This window comes from Thermobia domestica, chromosome 16 (assembly GCF_964235325.1).
Source record: "Thermobia domestica chromosome 16, izTheDome1.hap1.1, whole genome shotgun sequence".
Taxonomy (NCBI): Eukaryota; Metazoa; Arthropoda; class Insecta; order Zygentoma; family Lepismatidae; genus Thermobia; species Thermobia domestica.
In genome coordinates, this window is record NC_137469.1 from 30,862,088 (window position 1) to 30,883,234 (window position 21,147).

At 36.6% G+C, this 21,147-nt stretch overlaps 1 protein-coding gene across 8 annotated transcripts in view; it reads left to right on the plus strand.

Moving 5' to 3' along the window:
• The window catches only part of ewg (DNA-binding protein Ewg), an 81,128-nt gene that overhangs the window by 37,529 nt on the left and 22,452 nt on the right, over nt 1-21,147 (plus strand). For 5 of the 8 annotated variants that reach the window (XM_081742242.1, XM_081742241.1, XM_081742248.1 and 2 more), the window contains exons 5-9: nt 5,581-5,705; nt 7,274-7,390; nt 12,591-12,786; nt 15,439-15,551; nt 15,738-15,911. In XM_081742242.1, coding sequence (XP_081598368.1) covers nt 5,581-5,705; nt 7,274-7,390; nt 12,591-12,786; nt 15,439-15,551; nt 15,738-15,911 — 725 coding nt within the window. The remainder of the gene's footprint in view (nt 1-5,580; nt 5,706-7,273; nt 7,391-12,590; nt 12,787-15,438; nt 15,552-15,737; nt 15,912-21,147) is intronic. The other 3 variants (XM_081742246.1, XM_081742247.1, XM_081742244.1) reach the window with 2 other exon arrangements.

A 21,147-nucleotide genomic window follows, 5' to 3' on the forward strand; every position in this document is an offset into this window, starting at 1 on the left:
AGTAATTTGTGTATTTCTGTCGTCAGGTCCTATGAAATAAAAATATCTTCTTCGCCTCAAACAATTGTCGCAAAATAGGAAAACTGACGTTGGAAAATTAGGGAAAAAAAATTTGTGCCTCCTACTACTGGAACATAGATTGTATAATTTACAGTAGCGTGGTTAATTGGTAGTTAATTTTACTTTTTTAAAAGAAAACATACTTGACGTGCAAATTAAATCTAGGGAGAAGCTGTAGAAACAAAAATTAAGATTTATAAACATATTATTTATTTTATCCTACAAAGTCTGTAACTTGAAACATTATTCCTTTTTTTTTTTTTTCTTGTTGCTAAGTCAATGTACGAGGGTTATTTTTGTAGGTAACTTTGAAACTTCGTAGTAAGGTGCTTTAAATTTCGCGTACTCTTGAGAATGAGTGTGTTTGCATGCTCCGGCATCCCTTGCGTACAATCAGATTCCATGTGCATTCACGGCGTCTATCTGTACGCTTCGTATTATTCGGTTAAACTGATTAGGAAAATGAACGGTTCGCCGACTGTGAAATACGCCAGTCATCTGGTTTCTAAGCAGCAAGAAACGTGATAACTGCGAATATTCATCACTAGAAGTATATGGTGGCAATTCAGTGAGTGAAAGTAAAGTGTGAAAATAAGTCAGATTGTTCAAGGAAAGTCGGGAAAACTTCCTTGACGAATCGCACTCTGGTCGGCCATTTGTAATGACTGATGATTTGGTGCAGGCCGTTGAAGTAAAAAAGGAGATTTACGGCTTCCAAGTTGTCATCGGAATTCCCATAAATTTCAGGGTTAGTTTTGTGAATAACAGATTATCATCTCAGCTGCATAATTTTGTGAGGAGGGTATCCAAAGATACGTAACAATAAATGTTTAAGTAGATAAAGAAATTACGAAGAAAAGTGGAGAATTATATCTAAATCCAGTTTTCTTTTTTAATGAACCTTAACAAATAACCGTTGTATATAATGCTTACTGTTGTAAGATTTAAAAAAAAAAAAAAAAAGGATATATAATTTAAATGAAGCCCTACTTAATTTAAAGGTTGCCCATGCTTAGTTCGTCTAATTTGGCGGAAGAACGTGTACAGTATTAAGAACCCGGCCTTTTCCCGTAATTTCCTCAGTATGGTCTTGAAAGATCGCGAGAACCTTTTCCGCAATAATAAGCAACAGTGTAACTTGGTGCCTCTAGTTTCTTTATAATTACAAGCGAAAGTCAAAAAGTAAAGGGACTTCTGAGAAAAGGTAAATTTATTCTAATGATAGAAAACTGAAACATACATTATTTCTTTATATCATCTTCCTCTACAGTTCAACGGACTTTTCCCAATGTTTCACAAGTTTTTTTGATTTCGTCGGGAAAAAAAGTTTTTTGGTTTCATCTGAACCAATTTTGCACCGCATCAATAACTTCCGCATCTGTTGCAAATCATCTTCCACTGAGCGCTTCCTTCAATGTAAGATGGAATACGCTGAGCCATGACTGATATGTAAAGTATTGGCGATTTCTTCCACTGTGATTTGTCTGTTTTCCTTTACCATATCTTCAACGATTTTTAAATTGTCCTCAGTCGTTGATGTCAATGGCCTATCTGATCTTTCTTCGTCACATAAAGAAGTTGCTCACTGTTTGAAACGCTCTATCCATTCGTAGATCTTACTTTGTGTGACCTTCCCCAAATAAAAAACGAATCACTGCCCTCATTTCCTCCTTGGTGCAGATCGACAATGGAGCTGCCGTGTTTAACGGTCTGCTATACTCCAGCAACTAACGCGGGAATAAGAGTGACACCTTACATAGAAGTGTTGCAGACAACACTAATTCAGCACTGGATACTAGCAGTGTTACCAAACCCTAGTGCGAGAAATTGCAAAAATCCCGTTACTTTTTGACTTCCCCTCTTTTCATCTATTTATTTTAATAAAAAAATACGCCCCTGTCAATACACTAAATCTACTTGGATCAGTTATAGATCGCTTATAGTCGTAGACTGATGTAAGTTTGGATCCAAAAATTTTGGATCTAGCGACTTGAACTTAGAGATGGATGGACAGAGAACTTTGCTGCTTCCTTCCATTTTATGATCATCATTCATTGTTATTCTCATATTATTCTATACTTTGTAAGATGTAATTTGGGCTGTAAAAGTATTATTCGTCCTCTTGTTTGTATGTGTACGTAAAAAAAAAAAAACATTTTTTCTAACAAAGCAAAACTCTAATATTACCATGTATGTTGTGTGAACTACTACTAAGATGACGCATGGATTGGAGAGGAGAAGGGGAGGAGATTATTATTCAAAGAATATGTTATTCCACGTCAAATAATTACTGATCTTACACCAACCCTCTTTAATTTCTGTAAAACTTTATTTGTTTGTCCTCTATGTAAGTGTTTTATTGTAATGCATTGAAAAGTGTTCGAAAATCAGTCCCTGCGGACTGCATTAAAAGAAACCAATCACTTTATTTCATGAGAGATGTGGAATATATCATTATTGCGCGAATATAGGCCGCACTTTTTCCCTAAATTTTGGCTTGAAAAATCATGTGGCTTACAATTGAGGTATTGTTCCTCAGATCATAAATCATCAATTTCAAAGTGACATGTACACGTATCTTGTAGGTTGAAATTAATACCATTACAAGTTACTGCAGTTACTTTTGTAAACCTTCAAAAACTTAAGAAGAAAATAGCCGAAAAACATATCTTGTTTGCAAAAATTGCCACCTTCATTGGGTATTGGTAACACCTTACACTGGCATAAAAATCATTTGTACGCGTAATACTTTTATTAACAGGAATACGTATCTTTGTTATACCGTATATATAATATATACGGGTATTTATATACATTACCTGTTCTTGAAAACAGAAAAGCAACTTTGTTTCGCAAAACTGTGTCAGCTTGTTTGTACCCATCTATATCAAGCACAATCACTTCCCACCGTCTCAGCATCACCAGCGTCTGATTCTTTCACCCTTACTAGATGAGCCAGAATGCTGCTCAGAGTCACTATCACAAAGAATGTCATGTTCGTGAGTCATCATTAGTTTTGCGGGAGTTAAAGAAAGGGAGGGAGAGAGATGTATCTCAAAGTATTGTCTTATTGAACTTTCTCGTAAATTTAGTACTGCGGCCTACACTTGAGATTTACTTCTTTCTATAATCTCATGTCAAAAGTTAAGGTGCGGTCTATGTTCGCACGCGGCTTATATTCACACCCATATGGTAGTTACCAAACGGTGATAAAGCAGTGTTTAATTAAGGTCCCCATATCTCCGTAAGACAAGTTCTCCATTAAGATTTTTTTTTAACCATTTAATACATTTATAGTACAGCAGCGTTCTCTCTTTCGTTGCGGAAAACTCAGATAATATTGAGAGTTAATATAATTCGGATTCAATGTCATAAATATATGCTCACGTTTCGTAGCTCCGGTGTTGAAAAGGGACGTTATACTTCCGGCAGCTAGTCAAAACCTTTACTTATATGTACATGAACACGATTCCAGGAAAATAATATTTTTATATTGTGTACAGGAAACCTTCCATTTTGTTTATTGGGTGGATGGAATAAAAAGTTGTTTTGACTTGAATATGAATTAGTCAAGATATATTCGTAAAAATTGGTGTGTACTTCTTTATGTATACACCCAGCAAAATATTACACTTCATCCAAACCTTAGAATACTCTTAAAACTCTTTATTTTAAGCCAGAGCTTCTTCATGGCTAAGCGGGTTAGCATACGCGCCTTTGGCGTTGAAAACCCGGGTTCGATTGTCAACGGAAGCTCATGTAGTTCGAATTCCACGTTAATCAGTAGGTCCCTTCTGATATAGCCTCACTGCTGAAAGGGGCGTTAAACTCAACTCTTCCTTTTAAGCCCAAACGAGTTCAGAAATTAAGTCTGGTTTCTAAAATTATTTCTCCAACGCTTCAGGGTCTTACGAAATGCGAAAATCCTTATAAACTACGTACTTCTAACAGGGATTGCTTCACGAATTTGCCTTGCAGGTGCAGGTGCAGGAACTTGTGCTACGAGCGTCCGTTGTATTTATCATGACATCAATTCCTTTTTTCAAATGACACTTCGCACGATTCATTTGCGAACGAGAAATATTGTAACAAATAATGTCTTTACAATGGTACATAGCACTGTCATCTACTTTACAATTTCTGAATGAAGTGCAGAACTTTATGACCGACCATCGTATATTTCTAATACTTTGAGAAGGACGATTTAGTACTTCCACATCTTTCGTGATAACTCGGTTATTGTCTTTACATTCAAATGTCCTGTTCACATCGCGAAGAAATTGTATTTAAGCGAAATTTGGCTTTAAATAAGTGAAGAAGTAGAATAATAATTATTTCTTAGTTTTTTTTAGATGGTATAAATTTATCTTCTCCGTTCCTCCTTCAGTTGTATTCCTGAAAATGTATTCGTGAATGAATATTTCTTAAATACGAGGTGTGATCAAAAAATACAGTGAATCATTTTATTAGAAACAAAGTAATAAGCTTACATGGAATTTGGTTTAATCTCCTTCAAAGTACTGGCCTTGGCTAGCAATGCACTATCTCAATGTTGAATCTGTGACTGGAAGCATTTCTGGAAGTCTTCTTTTGGAAGGGCGTTTAGCTTCTCTGTTGTGGCTCTCTTAATGTTAGGAATGGTATCAAAACTTTAAAGCATGGTTTTAATTTGTGGAAATAGCCAGAAGTCACGTAATGAATATGGACAGACAGGATTTTTTTTTTTTTTTTTTTCAAAAAACTCGCGGATTAAAGGAAAGGCATGGCAAATCGCGTTTTAGTGGTGAAGAAGGAAGACATTTGCCCATTTAGTCGGCGGTTAAAATGCTTTTTCACTAACCCATATGAGATGTTTTGTTCTTCGGAAAGGTCTCGAATAGTCTTTCACCTGTTTGAACAAATCATTTATGCCACTTTTTGCACGTTTTCATCTGTTTTTTGACGTCGAACAACGTTTCAATCTTTGCTCGTTTTCAGCCAACTCCTGACCGCTTTCGAATCGCTCATACCACCTGTAAACAATCCCCAATGCCACCGCTTCATACGCGGATTTTGACATTTCATGAGGTTCTTTGCTTTCTTTCCTTTTTTTTTATTTTCTTTTTCCCTTTTTTTAAGGCTTAGAACAAAACTTGATGTTGACGCGCGACAGAGATTCTTAACTCATCCTCGCTCTTCTGTCCCTTTAAGGAACTAACATGTCACAACTCTTTCAAACTCAACACTGACTGTACCAAAGGTTTTGACTGCCGCGCTTACTAGTTGAAATGAATACAACATCGATAGATGGCACTGTATAACCATATTCATCGTACTTTTTGATTACACCTTGTAAAAATAAAGTGTGACTGGAAAACGAACGAAAATAAAATCTAAAATTTTGGATTTTAAGCTGAGTCAGGAGACACACTAAATGAGACAAGTTTGAAAGGAATCCAAGAGGGTTTTTATAAGATCACTTCTTGACGTGGATTGACTTAAAAATATTAAGTAGTAAGAATGTTTCAAACTATGTTCCAGGTCCTGTAGGCGTTGCGGCGGCAGCGGCAATAGTCTCAGCTAAAAAGAGAAAGAGGCCGCATTCATTTGAAACTAACCCGTCGATACGAAAGCGGCAACAAAATCGGTTGCTGCGAAAATTGAGGGTAAGATTCTAGATTTTAAAATGTTCTTGGTTAAGTCTGTCTTTTTTTTTTTTCTTTCTTTATTTTCTTGCTTTTTAAAGTACGTATAATGTATTATTTGTTTGGTAAAAAAAAAAAAAAAAATGCAAACGATAAGTAATGGAAATAAAGACATGCTGGTAAGATTTTTAAAAAAATTTTAATGTATACCTCTGTGAAATTTTAATGAACATGAAATAAAAGCAAGGATAGGAATGGCAAAAGAAACCTTTAGGAGGAAGAAAAGTCTATTTTGTGGGATCTTGAATAAAGAGTTAAGAAAAAGACTTGGAAAATGCTTTGTGTGGAGTATTGTGCTGTATAGGCCAGAAACATGGTCATTATACAAAAATGATGAGGAACGACTGGAAACTTTGGAAATGTGGGTGTAAAGAAGAATGGAAAGAATTAGCTGGGTCTAGCGGGAAACGAATGAGAAGTTGTTAGAAATGGTGGGGGAGAAAAGAACAATTTTAGATATTATTAAGAAGAGGAAGAGAAATGGTTGGGATATTGACTAAGAAGGAACTGTATCATGAGTGACGTGATAAGAGGGTATGGTGGCAGGAAAGAGAGGGAGAGGAGACTGCAATTAATAGACGATATCTATCAAAACGGAGAAATCTTACATGAAGACGAAGAGATTAGCGGAAGACCGTGTAGCATGGAAGCTTCTCAGTTGCAGCAAGTGGCGAGCCAATAATGGCAGAATACCTATGATGAGGATGATGGTTTAATGTACCGAACAATAGATTTATAAATTCGTAAAATTGATTACCGGTGAGAGTTTACGTTATGTCTTGCTCCAGGTTAAACTGTGGATCCAAACCTTATTAATATCGCTCCAAGAAAGCTTTTAAAACTTCCATACGCTATCTACTACATCCCCACTGCTTGAATTTAAAATCAATCTCGAATTTTACGAGACGCTTACAACATATTATGCACTAACACCTTCAATATTAATGGGTATTGTAAGTTCATGAAAAAGATATTTTCTAAAGGTCATCACTTTTCAGTGTAATTGTACAAGTAATTTAAATGTTTTTTAACATGTGAAATGAAATGAAATCAAATCTTTGAGTTTTACGTCCCACGGTTATGCCGGTCAGGCTAAAGGAGACGGTGATGATGAGTAATGAATGGAATGGTGGAATGAAGAAAGTGGGAGGAAACGGGAGAACCCCGAGAAAACCCACGCACACGCTGTTTGTCCACCACAAAGTTCACTTGGCGGGGGTTGGGATCGAACCCGGGACCCCAAGCACCAGAGCTACCGCTGGGCCACCGCGGCCCCCCTTTTTTTAACATGTATATTCATGATTTGTAACATTTGCTTCCAGAATATGTCTTTATCTTGAACTTCTACATGAGGATGAATTAAAACTGATTTCAATAAAGGTGTTGTGTTTTAGAAAGCATTGACTATATGACAGATTTATTTAAAATTTCTTTTTGTAGTGATTTGTTAGTGCTTTTTACGTTTTGGTATTACCTAAATTACAAGTAAAATATTTCATTAATTACATAACTCTCTTCTTTTGTTGCAGCTAACAATTGATGAATTCGCGACGAGAGTAGGTCAGCAAGCGGTTGTAGTAGTTGCAACGCCGTGTAAGCCTCAAAATAGCTTTAAAGTCTTTGGGGCGAAACCCTTGGAAGATGTGGTAAGTTTCAGAGATTTTTTTTTTTTTTTTTTAATCTATAATACGCATCAGTAACAAAGTCCGTATCCTCACAAACATTGTTAAATACACTTGTTGCGGTGTAACCAGATGTAGCTTTGTGAACGTTATCACTGGCCCTCGCAGTACACTCTTGACACGTAGCAGCATTCATGAGGCGTATCATCACTACCACATTATTATTATTATTATTATTATTATTATTATTATTATTATTATTATTATTATTATCATTTGATATAATAGTCGTTGTTAGTAAGTTAGTTTGTTTCTCCCTTCCGTCACGTACTGCCACTTATCGGCAGTCGAGTGTACTAGTTACCAGTTGTGATAATGCCAGCCACGTGAGAGCAAATACACATCTGTGCTTATTTGGCATCAAGTTTCGTAGACATGTTGAGGTATTTGAGAGAATATAATATAAATTATTTAATAATAGTTAATAATATTGCTAGGGTTTCGTAATCAAATAGTTAGAGCATTAGACTTAACTTTCGCATGGTCTCGGGTTCGATTCTCGGCCGATGCGTCCACCCAGCATCGTAAAGAAAACCGGGAAATCACGTGAATAAATGACGTGACGGTCACTAGGTCCACAAAGCTCGAGCTACACCTGTTAGTAATAGAACGACGCAACCACTGACCACGAGCTCGACGCTAGGCTGGAATGTTGTTCAGGTAGTCGCTAACAGATGGCGTTGGAGCGCCTCACGAAGAGTTGTCACACCAGTGTTCAGTCTGTTTTAATAGTATTGCCAGATGTGTTATTTAATAACAGTTAATAATATTGATTGAATGACACGATGATCCAAAAATTTTCGTCTTCACTGTATGTCATTACGTATATTTATCAAAAGTTGTCTCAAGAAGTTCACATATCTTTAATTAAACTAGTACCGTAAGACGAGGTTATTTTGCACTTCATTGGTAACTTTGCACAAGATATGAAAAGATTTGCACAGTCCCCTGTCGGCAAAACTATAAACTGTAAAGAGAAAGTTTCAACTGCCATCGTAAGATAGAACATCTACTGTAACTGTATTTTGGCTATAATGTTGGGGGTTAACCTTAGTTCTAACTACCCGGAGGGTTTGTTTTGTAGATGTTTGGAAAGCAGTCATCGTAAAGGTCGACAAAATTTGAAAGATATCACGTAGAAGAATTTCCCTCCAAGTTAAGTGAGTTTCGTAGAATACCACTGTGTATAATGGAACTTTGAAACAATAGTTGAAATTAAAGTGTGGAACGTTTTGAACTTATAAAAAAAAAAAAAAAAATAAAATTGGGAGAAGACGATGTCAGCCTCTAATCGGAGTTACTTTGCACCGGTCCAAAGTAACCCTTTAGATAGGAAATTATTACTGCTGGTACCTCCTGCTTTCTAATTTTAGGTAAATTTCCTATTTAAGTAGATGCCTTAGTGGATTTCTTGTTCGAAAATAATTTGAGAGGGGCTTCACTCAAAAAGGCTTCCTTTTCTTTAGAAATCACTAGACTTAAGGGAAGGGGGAGAGGATTGAAGCTTATACGCATAGGAATGAATGTAATTTGGGTGGATTTCAGCCTGAAAGTCCCAAACACCGTAAATCTTCCACTGATTACGGTTGGGATGATATTCTTGGACATACGTAATAACCAAGGCAAATCAGTTCACGGGGGATTTTTTAATTTCTGTTCCAAAGTTGGCATTTTTGTATGTAAACTGTTAGAATGTGGGTCCTGTGCCGGTACCAGAAAATACATAATTTTCTTTACAAATATCGATAAGTCACAGTAAGTACTGACACCGGTACCATCATTCTAATATCAATATTCGTAGGTTGCATTCAGTTTTGTATAGAAAGTAAAATGTATAAATACTGAAGGGAAAACATCGCACAGAAACGTTATGTTCGTATGTTGAACATACTTTTTTTGTATGTGGTGCAAAGTATCCTCACCTATAGGGGTTACTTTGCACCAAATTATATTCCAATAACTATGGTCACACTGAATGTTTACTAATGCACTTGCACGATTGTTTTTTTTTTTTATATATATATATATCTAGCTAGTATATATTTCATAACTATTCTACATCATTACGTTTGTAAGTTACATGAGATTTTCTTTAAAATTGCTTAAATCTTGTGCAAACTAACCCCGTCTTACGTACATCTTTCAGATCTCACTTCGTACGAAACAATGGTTCGTTATCGAATTATCACAGTATTGCGAACAGTGATAATATTTAGCAAGAAATATAAGCGAAAGGCTAGTACTTAGCGCAGGAAACCAAAATGTTATTCTAGGGAGCGCTTTCTATTCTATCTTCAAGCCTAGACAAAGATGGAGGAGGATTTTAAAACATGGGAGAGAAATGGATAGGTAGAATAATGGATAGGTAAAATAAATAAATAAAAAATGGTTAAAGATTTAAAAAAATGCAAAACACAGGTCTTCTTGTCGGAAATGAACTAATATTAATGGCCACTCACTTTTCACTGTACAGTGTTTTTCACTGTTTGTTTATTACCCTCCAGACGGCAGAAATAAGTAGTAAAAAGACTGCTCCAAATCGCATTTATGTCTTCTGTACTCTGGAAGGTAATAATAATAAGAAGAAGAAGAAGAAGAAACAGTGAACAACAGTGACAAGTGAGTGGTCATTAATATTAGTTCATTTCCGACATAAACATTTGTGCGTCGCATTTTATAAATCCTTTTAATCATTTTTCTCCCATATTTCATATTTCCCCTCCATTTTTTTAAAATCCTCTTCGAACTGCGTCGAGGCTGAAGATTGAATGGAGCTTTCTGAAAGCACTCCCTAGAATAGTACAGTGTAGCCCGCTTGTAACGAACTCGAAAATAACAAATTGTTGGATATTACGAACATAAATGTGGTTCCTGTCACACCGCCTATTTAAAACAATGAAGAAATGACCGTATATTGCGAACAATATTTTCCGTAAAGACCGCTTATAGCGAAGTTTACAGAACGGGGTCATGTTTTCTTTTCTTGTGCTTGTGGATAACTCAGGTACCGCAAAACTGATTTTCATAGCTGTTGTCGCTGTGCAAGCCAGGCATGACTCACTTCTTCCGCTCCCACTCGGATGACGGCAGAAATCGCGTAAGGGAGGCTACGAAGGAAGATGACCCAGACAGAAAATGCAGATGGTTTACAGGCGCCTGTGAAACATGCATAAACAGGCATATTTTTTACAGGTGCCTGTACATGCGCCTGAAAATGCAGCACTTTTAAACGCATGAGACAGGTATCGATTTTTTTCACGATCATTGCATGTTCATTTCACGGAAACAGATAGTTTTCATGTTGATGGGGTTGCAACCTTGCAACGTGAAAAATGCGTGTAAACAACATATATAGAGTGGAAAGACATGTACGTAACCGGCATATTCCTTGTAGTTGACATATACGTTACCTCATGAAGATCTGACAACAGCTGCTTTTGATTTGATAAAAATCTAATTGACATGTTAAATACATGTGAAATACAGGTGTTAGCGAATTAGTGGGCGTGTTAGCGGAATATACATGTAAAGTACCTCGCATTAAGTAGTATACATGTGTCAGGATCTTGCATATGTGCAAGACAAACTGGAGACTTGGTGCCTGAATATTACTTGTTTCCTGCACCTGTAACATTAATGATTCACTCCAATCAAACTTGTTCATTACATGCACCTGTTTAACCCATTTATTGGTAATCATGATCATTGCATTTTCCGTTTACCTGCACATTGCCTGTAGATTGCATATAGGTGGGTTCATACTTCGCATGTACATGGAGATAATACAGGCAATGTATTCAGTTGTAATCTCATGTATTATACATGTGTTACGACCTTGCATAGCGAATGTCGAAGTGGAGACTTGTGCCTGAATATTGCGTGTCTCTTATGCCTATAACGTGAATGTTTAGCTCCAATCCACCTTGTTCACCACACGTATCTGTTTAATCCATTCATTGGCAATCATAATCATTGCATGTTCCCGTTCACCTGTACATTGCCTGTTCATTGCACTTACGGGAGTTACACACTTCGCATGTACACGAAAATAATAAATGTAAAATAACATTCCACATCATGCGTTTTCCATGCTACACGCTAATACATGGTATTTACATGTAATGCGAATGTCATACATGTATATTACATGTTGATAAACAGGCACCTTCCTTGTACTTTTCATTCTTACTGTATTGCGAATGTTATTTACAATCCATTCATGGTACTTTACATGCACATATTTCCTCCATTTACTTGCATGTGAGTGACAACGTGTACATTGCATGTTCTCATTTTAATGTACAGGCTCTGTACAATGCGTGTTTCCGTGCAAAATTTCCAACAGAAGTTGAATACTTTTTCGACATGCATATCACCTGAAGACTTGTGCCTGTAATATTTTATTTTACATGTGTTTTCGCCGAAACAGGCGCCTGTATAATGCCTGTCAAAATCTGACAGATTTTTACAGGCAGTTCTATGTACAAAACATTGCATGTTTCCTGAAAAATTTTCATAATAGGAAGCAGATCCCTATGATGAGGGAGAAGTGGAAAATGTGAAGCAACCCGTGAGTTCCAAAGAAGCGATCCAAAGTTTGGAAAACTTGCAACGCTGTCTTCTCGAATGCAGCAACACGGTGCCGGACAATGCATTTCGGGCATTTGAGGAAGTGGACGCGGCGGTGTAACGAACAGCGGCAGCAGACACGGTTCACAAGAAAATTACAGATTTGTTCAAGCGTGCTTGAACAGGTAGCAATAACCGCAATATGTACGATAAACTAGATAACAGCCCAATTCATAAAATTATCTTCAGATGTAATGCTATACTTCTGTATATTCTTTTTTAAGCGTATCTGCTAGTTATCTAATCCTTTGTTTTAAACGAGTTTGTTTATAACGAAGTTCGGATATAAAGAACTCATTATGTTGGTTCCTTGAAATTCGTTATAAGTGGGCTGCATTATACTTGGGTTTCTTGCGGTGAGTACTAGCCTTTTGTTCATTCATCATAATTAGTTTATTATTTAGTACGCAAATCTGTCACAGATAAGTGAATTTGTTGTATTCAAAAATAAAGTGAAGAGAATAACGAACATATTATGAAAAATGTTTTGTTATGTAAAGTTGTACTGTATAATGTTTTTAATGATATATTTCAGGTGAAAAATCTCCGTAGTGTAATCATGCAAGAGTTAGAATCTGCGTTAGCGCAACAAGCCCCTCCACCTCCTCAAGAGGACCCAACGTTATATGAATTGCCACCACTTATCATTGATGGTATTCCTACACCTGTCGAGAAAATGACGCAAGCACAGTTACGAGCATTTATACCTCTAATGTTAAAGTACTCAACAGGTATGTCCTCATTAACTGCTCTCCTTATTTATGAAAGCTTTGCAAGTACTTGATAACATTGTTTGGAAATTTTGTTTTTGAGAAAATGTTCTCGTATTCTGTAAATGTTTGTTTTCAGGATTATGTTTTCATATTGATCTTATTCTAAGAAGAATATGTTTTCTGTTTCAATTAAGGAACAGAAGTCATAGTTTTAACATATGAAACCTAGTTTTTCTATAGAATGGACATCATGTGTGAGAAATCATTAAAAAAAAAAAAAAAAAAAAAAAAAAAATGGAACAATAAATGAAAGGTCTTGATGAGAGTTCACTTTCGAAGGTTTTTTTTTTTTTTCTTTACCTCTCATCTTTGTACAACTAGTCTGTCCTTAGTGAAATACTAATCTTGAACTGCGCTTAACTTAGTAGGTCTTAATAAAAGTATGTACTTCGTTATTTTGAAGATATGCTGAAAACTAGTAATAGAATTATCCGAGGCTATGAATGCTAAGGTGGCAGTTTACCGAATGTTAGAACGGGTGGCTGCCTTGAACCAAGTATCTCTTTGGACTATTTTGGCACCTACGATACTCTGTAAGAGGTATGCTAGTCTTAAAACTACTAGCTGATCTTAAATTTTCTAAGAATAACAGTTTTCTGTTTCCTATTTCAATTAAGGAACAGAAATCATAATTCTAACATGCAAAACATAGTTTTTCTATAGAATTCCATTGCTTTGGGACATTATATGTGAGAAATTATTTTAAAAAATATATACATTTGGAACGAAAAATGGAAGGTGTTGAGAGTTCAGTTTCGAAGGCAGATTTTTTATTTACCTCTTTCTCTTTCGGTCTAGTCTATCTCTTTAATAATGAAATACTAACCTCGAACTACGCTCTTTATTAAGTAATATATTTATTTATTTATGTATTTATTATTATTATTATTATTATTATTATTATTATTATTATTATTATTATTATTATTATTATTATTATTATTATTATTATTATTATTAACTTAGTATGTCTTTAATAAGCGTATGTGCTTTGTTATTTTGAAAATTTACTGAAAATTAAAAACAGAATTATCTGAGGCTGTGACTACCAAGGTAGCAGCTTACCGAATGTTAGGACGAGTGCCTGCCCTGAGCCGAATATCTCTTTGGGCTATTTTGGCACCTACCATATTCAAAAGAATTTCAATATTTGTGCGAAGCATCCTAGTCTTTAAAACTACTAGCATTCTCAGTTCGAATTCAGCCAAAATTTCGTTACTACAGTATGAACTAATTTGAAGCACACCCTTCCTTTCTTTCTTTCTTACTTTCTTGCTCTCTCTCTCTCTCTCTCTCTCATATCTCCAAAAGAATGTTAACCCAAAACCATGACCAAATCCTCCTTATTGACATTTTGTTCTCGTTTGAAGCCGAATAGAAAGAAATTGTTATTTCTTTGCATCCTTAATGTAGACGCGAAGATGATGTTACAAGTGAGTTGACAGTAGATCAGTTGAGATAATTTGAATGTACTCAAGAAAACCAAGTAAAAGTTTTCTAATTTCATAATTGAAAAACTATTCAATATAGTGCTTATATGTGTTGCACATACAATCATAATGATGTTTTACTGGAAACAAGTCTAAATGGATCAAGGGGACACGGCAGCAGAGGGATAGAGCGTTCATGTCTGATGGGATAGGAACTCAGTATGTGTGCTTATTCTGTAGAAAATACGAGAAGTCGATTTAGAGGCCGTTCAAAAATTTTGTGGACCCTGATCCAGAAAGTAAATATTAGCCAAGATCGCAATCTTGTGATCCGTTTTTGGATCATTTTCCTAAAATTGTTGTTTACATTATATGTAGACCTGGAAAACCTGGAGACGTCAAGGAATTCATCATCAAATAAGTAAACGTGGGAATTCATCCCTGTGGGAACGTCCCATTGACATGATGATGATAGCAGAGAAGAAGATTGTGGAATGTAGAAAGTGGGAGGGAAGAGAGAACCCCAAGAAAATTATACAAACGGTGTTTCTCTACTACAAAGGCCACTTTGCGGGAGCTGAAGTCGAACCGGGATCCCCACGCACCAGCGGTAATCGCGCTACTACTGAGGCTCCCCAATCTCACTCTGTGGTTAAGTTTGGGTCATACCTGTTTCTAGTGGACAAGGTCATGTCTGGAAAAATGTAGATCTCCAGTTTACTCATTTCTTCATTACATCATTTTTTTTTCTTTTTTAAATCATATTTCCTATAGCCTACAGGATATAATTGTGGGATGTTAAATTGAATGTTTCTTTTAATTTTAAAGTTATTTCTTCACTATTATGACATCATGAATAAAGTTTTAACTGAACCAACGTGGAAGGAAAAATTTATTTTTGAATATGTATGTTATTTGGTAAGAAGTTATGAACCTCTGCCTACCTCGTGTCTTTACTTCTAATGCATGTTATCCAATATGGTACATGAAACTATTTAAGTTTTTCAACTTCTGTGTTTTTTGTACGTTCTCTTTTCTGTCCTCATGACCTGAGAAAGATTTTGACAATCGAAAAGCTCCTTGACAACTCGTTGTAAGCTTCCTAATTGCGTAGGAACAGTGTATATAGTAGTGTATGCTGGTCAATTTTTATGTTCATGAAACATTCTATTGTTTGTAGGTCGAGGAAAGCCAGGTTGGGGGAGAGAATCGACGAGACCGCCCTGGTGGCCGAAAGAGTTACCGTGGGCGAATGTCCGAATGGATGCTCGATCGGAAGAAGAAAAACAAAAGGTAATTTTAAATTGTTGATGGTGTGCAAGAATTAAAATTGCAGATGGTGGTCGTGGTGATTTGCTGTATATGTCTCCAGTATATAATTTATATCTCATTTCGTAGGCTTAATTGGAATTTAAGATTTTTTTTTCTATAAATATATTCATTTCTATTCTTTTTTTTTTTTTTTTTTTTTTTTTTCAGATCTCGTGGACGCACGCCCTTAGGCAAATAGTAATTAATTGTTACAAGTACCATGGAAGAGAAGACTTGCTCCCTGCATTTAACGAAGAAGAGGAGAATAAAAATAACGTAGCCACAGCTATCAAGACCCACAAATCAAATCAACAGGTGACCACCACAGCCACTACAGCCCAGGTAGCTCAATTTATTCACCCTCTGTGTGTTGAGCGTAGAAAACAGAGGACTCAGTGATTGCTTTGCCTGGCCTGTGTGTGTTTTATTTTATTTCTTATATATTTTCATGAGTTGACTCATGTAAGTTATAATTTTGTGAGTTTCTTTTATTACTATTATTATTAGCGATATTCTGCACTCTCTGCTTTCGAAGATTAGGAAAACTGACCGATTGACATAGGTGGTTAGCAACTAATTTAACAATAAAGAGCATCCGGGTTTGAATCTCGCGACCTCCGACTTAAGTGATTACTGGAATGCATGTTGACCTTTATCATCTCTTATAATTATTGCCTCCAGTGTCAAGTGTTGTGATCGATTACGGAGCATTGTTAATAAGATTTAGCACATCGCATTATCCAGGGCTTTAGGAATAAAAGTAGGAAGGTCAAGATTTTTTGAACAACAATTCAGAATTTCGATATTGTGCAGGCGAATAGTTGTTCAATACGGGAAGTAGAACACTAGGAACATATTACGAAATAAATACACCTTATTAGTTTATGGTGGAGAACATGGTGCCCGTTAGTTTTCTCAGGGTTCGTCCGTTTCTTTCCACCATTATTTTCATAGTCATTCACTTTTATTAATCTTCTTTAGCCTAAAGGGCATATCCATAGGAAGTTGAATGAAAATTAATTAATTAATGAAAATCAATTTTCAGTTTCAGAAAGTCTTGTTAATTTTCAGTTCAGTGGACTCTTGTCCATTATCGGAGCATGTTTTACGGTGGAATGACGAACACAGTTATTGAATTATACGAACAGAAATCGGATGGAAAACTAATCAGTTAAATAAAAAAACGATATTAAAATACTATTAAAGGAAAGATAAAAAGAAAATGGAAATAGTTTTATTTTGAAGTTGTACAAAACATCCAGACGAAACCTGCCCGGGTGCACTGTGCACTCTTAAGCATCGAGTAAAGTATGTGTTGGGCGAGTGACACGACAGATAGTAGTAAACGTGCATGAACATGAGACCAGCTGTTAATGCATAACGTGTGACTGTAGTGATACATAAAAGATATGGTGGCGACTTCAAACCCGTTTCGCGTTGATCAACGCGCTGTTTTCGTGAATTGTTTTCAGCAGAAGCATGTCAGCCTAGTGAAATTCACAGGAGAGTGAGTGTTATTTATGGGGAAAAAGTGTGTATGGAAAACAACTATTAAAAGCATTTGAGGACAAATGTTCCAGAAAGGTTAGGACCACATAACATACTCTCGGCGTCCAGGCCAGGCACAAATGTTCTCGATCTTTCAGGAACATTCTTGCCCAGTTCTTTACAATTGTTTACGATATACACTTCTCCCCATAAATTTACACTTACTCTCCTATGATTTTCACGACAGACATCCCTCTGCTGCAAACAATTGAATAACAACGCGTTGATCAACGCAGCACGGACTTGTAACCGCCGTCATACCTGTTCCGTCCCCTCCACAGTCAAACGCCACGCCAATCTGTTATGCATGCAGGTTTATTACTAACTCTTGTGTAACTCGTCCAATACACAGTTTTCTCGATTCTCAGTATAGTGCGCAGGTCTCCAGGCAGGTTTCATTTGGACGCGCTTTGTATATATATTTTTTCGAAAGGCTTTATTGTGAAAAAATTGTTAAACAAGTATCATATCTAGTTACTTGTGTGTTTTGCAATGGATGTGTAAATTATTTTGCCGTTTACAGCACTTCGATATCTCAAACCGTTCCAGAGATATGATAAACATTGCTGAAGTTTCCAACACTGCGCAAATCATGTAATAGCAAGGACTTGTAATTACACCTACCAAAAGCTATTCCTGGAATGCTATAAAAGAGAAGGAAAACAACAATCAATTTAAATATTGTCCAGAAATACGCCATTTCGAGCAGTGTTACGAACTTTATGAATGTTTATCATATCTTCTTAATGGTTTAAGATATCGAAGTGCTGTAAGCGGCAAAATGATTTGTTTGCCAATTGCAAACCAAACAGGTAATTAGATATGACATTTACCTAAGCAAGTTTTCGAAATAAAGCCTTTCAAAAAAATTCAAATTTTCAAGCTCTTGTAACTTCGTTGCTATTAATTCAAAACAAGTCATACCATTACCATAGTATCCAACGCTAAGGTATTTCCTATGTGCATTATCTTGTCCATCTCCGTTGTGCTGTCTTTGTGATAGAGGCTTCCAAACTTTGGATGTTTGTGATATTATAGTTTGCAACACTGAATAATAAATGTGGAATTTTAGGTTTTCGTTTAACATGATGATTTGAAATATGTATTAATCTGATGCAGTGCCATTTGAAAAAATTAACTGTATACTGAGATGGTAACACTGTTCATTGGATGGTGGTGTTTAATACGTAAAACAGTGTCACCCTCCTTATAGTTGCTTCGTGCAAAGTTTCGCTGTTCTCCCTCTTCTAGTTCCTCCGTTATCACAGATGTTCCAGATAAATTGTCTACCCTGTGTATATATATACGAGGGCCATTTAACTCGAAGTGGCAACATAGTTGTGAAATAGAATGTTGTGAATCACTCACCTGAAGAAGCTTACAGTCCTTCGATGTAGTCTCCGCCAGCTTGTTGAACCCTTCGCCAGATGCCTGGTAGCCGTTGAATACCTATCAAAGCCCTACTTTGTGAGAGGGTGTTGACAGTGCGCCCTCTCCGAACGAACAGTGCTCGGAATGTCACTGAAACGTTTGTCCTGAGAGGTTCTTTCATTTCTGGGAAAAGATCAAAATCGCAGGGGCTCATATCTGGGGAGTATGGCGGGTGCTCCAGTACCTAACCCATCGTCGTAACGGAGTCTGAACTGGATTGGCTGTGTGGCATCTGGCATTGTCGTGTAGGAGAATTGGTCCATATTCTAGGAGGTGTGGACGTTTTCGCCGCAGTGCTGGTCGCAAATGGTGACTGAGGTATGAAGCATTAACGGTAACGCCCTGTGGAATTTGATGTGACAGGATAATGCCTTCGTAGTCGTATGACATTATCATCATCACCTTCACGTGTGCTGGCTCTTGCGTAAGCTTTTTCGGTCGTGGAGATTCTGGGTGGTGCCATTCACTCGACTGACGTTTCAATTCAGGCTTGTAGGATCTTTCCCACGTTTCGTTACTTCTAATAATGCGGTGCAAGAAGTCATAACCTTCCTCATTGTAACGTTAAAGGTGTAGGCGCGCACATTTCCACCTATGCCATTTTTGAACCTCGGTCAGAGCATAGGGTACCTATCTGGCTGCAATTTTCTGCATGCCAAGACGTTGTGCTAGCATGCGGAACACTGATCCGGAAGAAATGTCCAGTTGCTTGCGCCTATTCACTACAAGTTCAGCGCCGATCACCGTCAAGCAGTGTCCGTACTCTTGCAAGATGAATTTCGTGCGTAGTCGTTCGCATATATCCTCCACCTTGCATTTTGTCTGATGACTCGTCCCGCCTGAAATGCTGCAACTCATCTCGCCACTGTCCGATATGGTACAGCAGCTTCACCTCAGGCCTCTACTAATCCTCTGTGAATCGTCCTAGCATTTCGCCCTCGTGCCACTTGGAATTTCATAAACATACGCTGTTCTGCACGCGTGAACATCGTGTTAGGGCGGTATTTCATACAACAATCACTTTAACAATGTCTACTCGCCACACACACCGTAATGTGGAACCACAGCAGCGTTCAACCGACTCATACACACCCACGGAACACACTACGTTCGTCATTTGTTTCCTGCCCACACGACATTCCAATCGTAGCAGCAGTGTTGCCAGTTCGAGTTGAATGACCCTCGTAAGATAAAAAAATATTCTATGATGCAGGGGAAAAAACTCATGTAGTTTAATAAGAGAATAAAGGCAACTGAAAACGTTAATTGTAGAATGTTGATAGTAGAGCTATCTGTTTTTAATGTTTCCAGTTGTAGAGTGCAGAATACTCGTAAGAACATGTCCCTCCCCCCACATTATACTCTTTTTATTTGCAGTATTTACGTTTGTGTCCGTAATTTCCCTTTTAATTGCTTCAGCATGCGATGAGAGTATTGTAACTCACAGTATTTTATTTGTTAACGTCGTTTTATAGTTTGGTAGCAAACTTCTAACCTTAAGTTAATTAATATACAATATAATTTCTTTACAGTTTTGATTTTTGTAAATTTGCGTGATTTACTGAAGTGTGGTTAGGTATTAGTTCTTCCATCTGTTATAGTGCGTTTATGTCGATTGTTTTTTTCTTGCACTTAAATATTATTCTTCCATTATCTCAATGGCAGGGCACGAAATTTCAGGTCTGATTCCAGTAACCTGATCAGAGAGTTTGATCATCATTTGTTCTTCGCAATTTGAAGGCAAACAAAATAATGGCCAAATGCCTAACGCCAAACCAAAATATTTGGTCGCCAATGGCGACCTTACTACCAGAAATTTATTGCCCTGCCAATCGTATTAATGCGCGTAATTTTACATCTAAATCGCAGTAGAGTACAAAACTTTCGGTATTAACCCATGATATATAATGTTGAACTAAAAGTCATAAGGTCTTTACTATTGCTTCATACTAATTAACAATTGAAAATTTAAATTCAATATACACTGAACTTGAGCTTATTTTTCGAATCAAAGTTTTGTAGATTACTCAAAAAATTTCCGTTTAATTGTACAAAAGGATTGACGTAGGAACATGCATGAACTTGTAGTGGACAGCAGCATATCCGTGAATTTTCACAATGTTCTCCCTTACCTGTTACTTTGATCATTTCCTCATATCACCATTCGTTTGCATTCATATATTTTGTTTACGTGTCAAATTTATTATAGCGCCAGCCACAGTAAATTAAAAATAAAAAAAAAAAAAAAAAAGAAAAGAAAGATACATCTATTTCGTTCTAAAGGCGTTAATTGAGAAAAATCTTACGAAGTCGAATTTCTTAATTTCATTTATCCAGAAGGATCTACGCTGTAAAACAATATAAAATTCGTTTCCAACCTGTTTATACATTGAGAGTTACTGAAGATAACGGAACGTATAAATAATAGGACATCTCAAGTAAATTTAGACTTGCATGATTCATTGTTTCCATCTGTGTTGTGCATGGTGTTTGTTTCAGGTTTGGGTCCTCTTAGAAGTTTGAATTAGCATGTTTGAGTGGATTAGATTATTTCAGATATTCATAATTTTCCGTTCACGGGGCAAATATTGTCATGCTT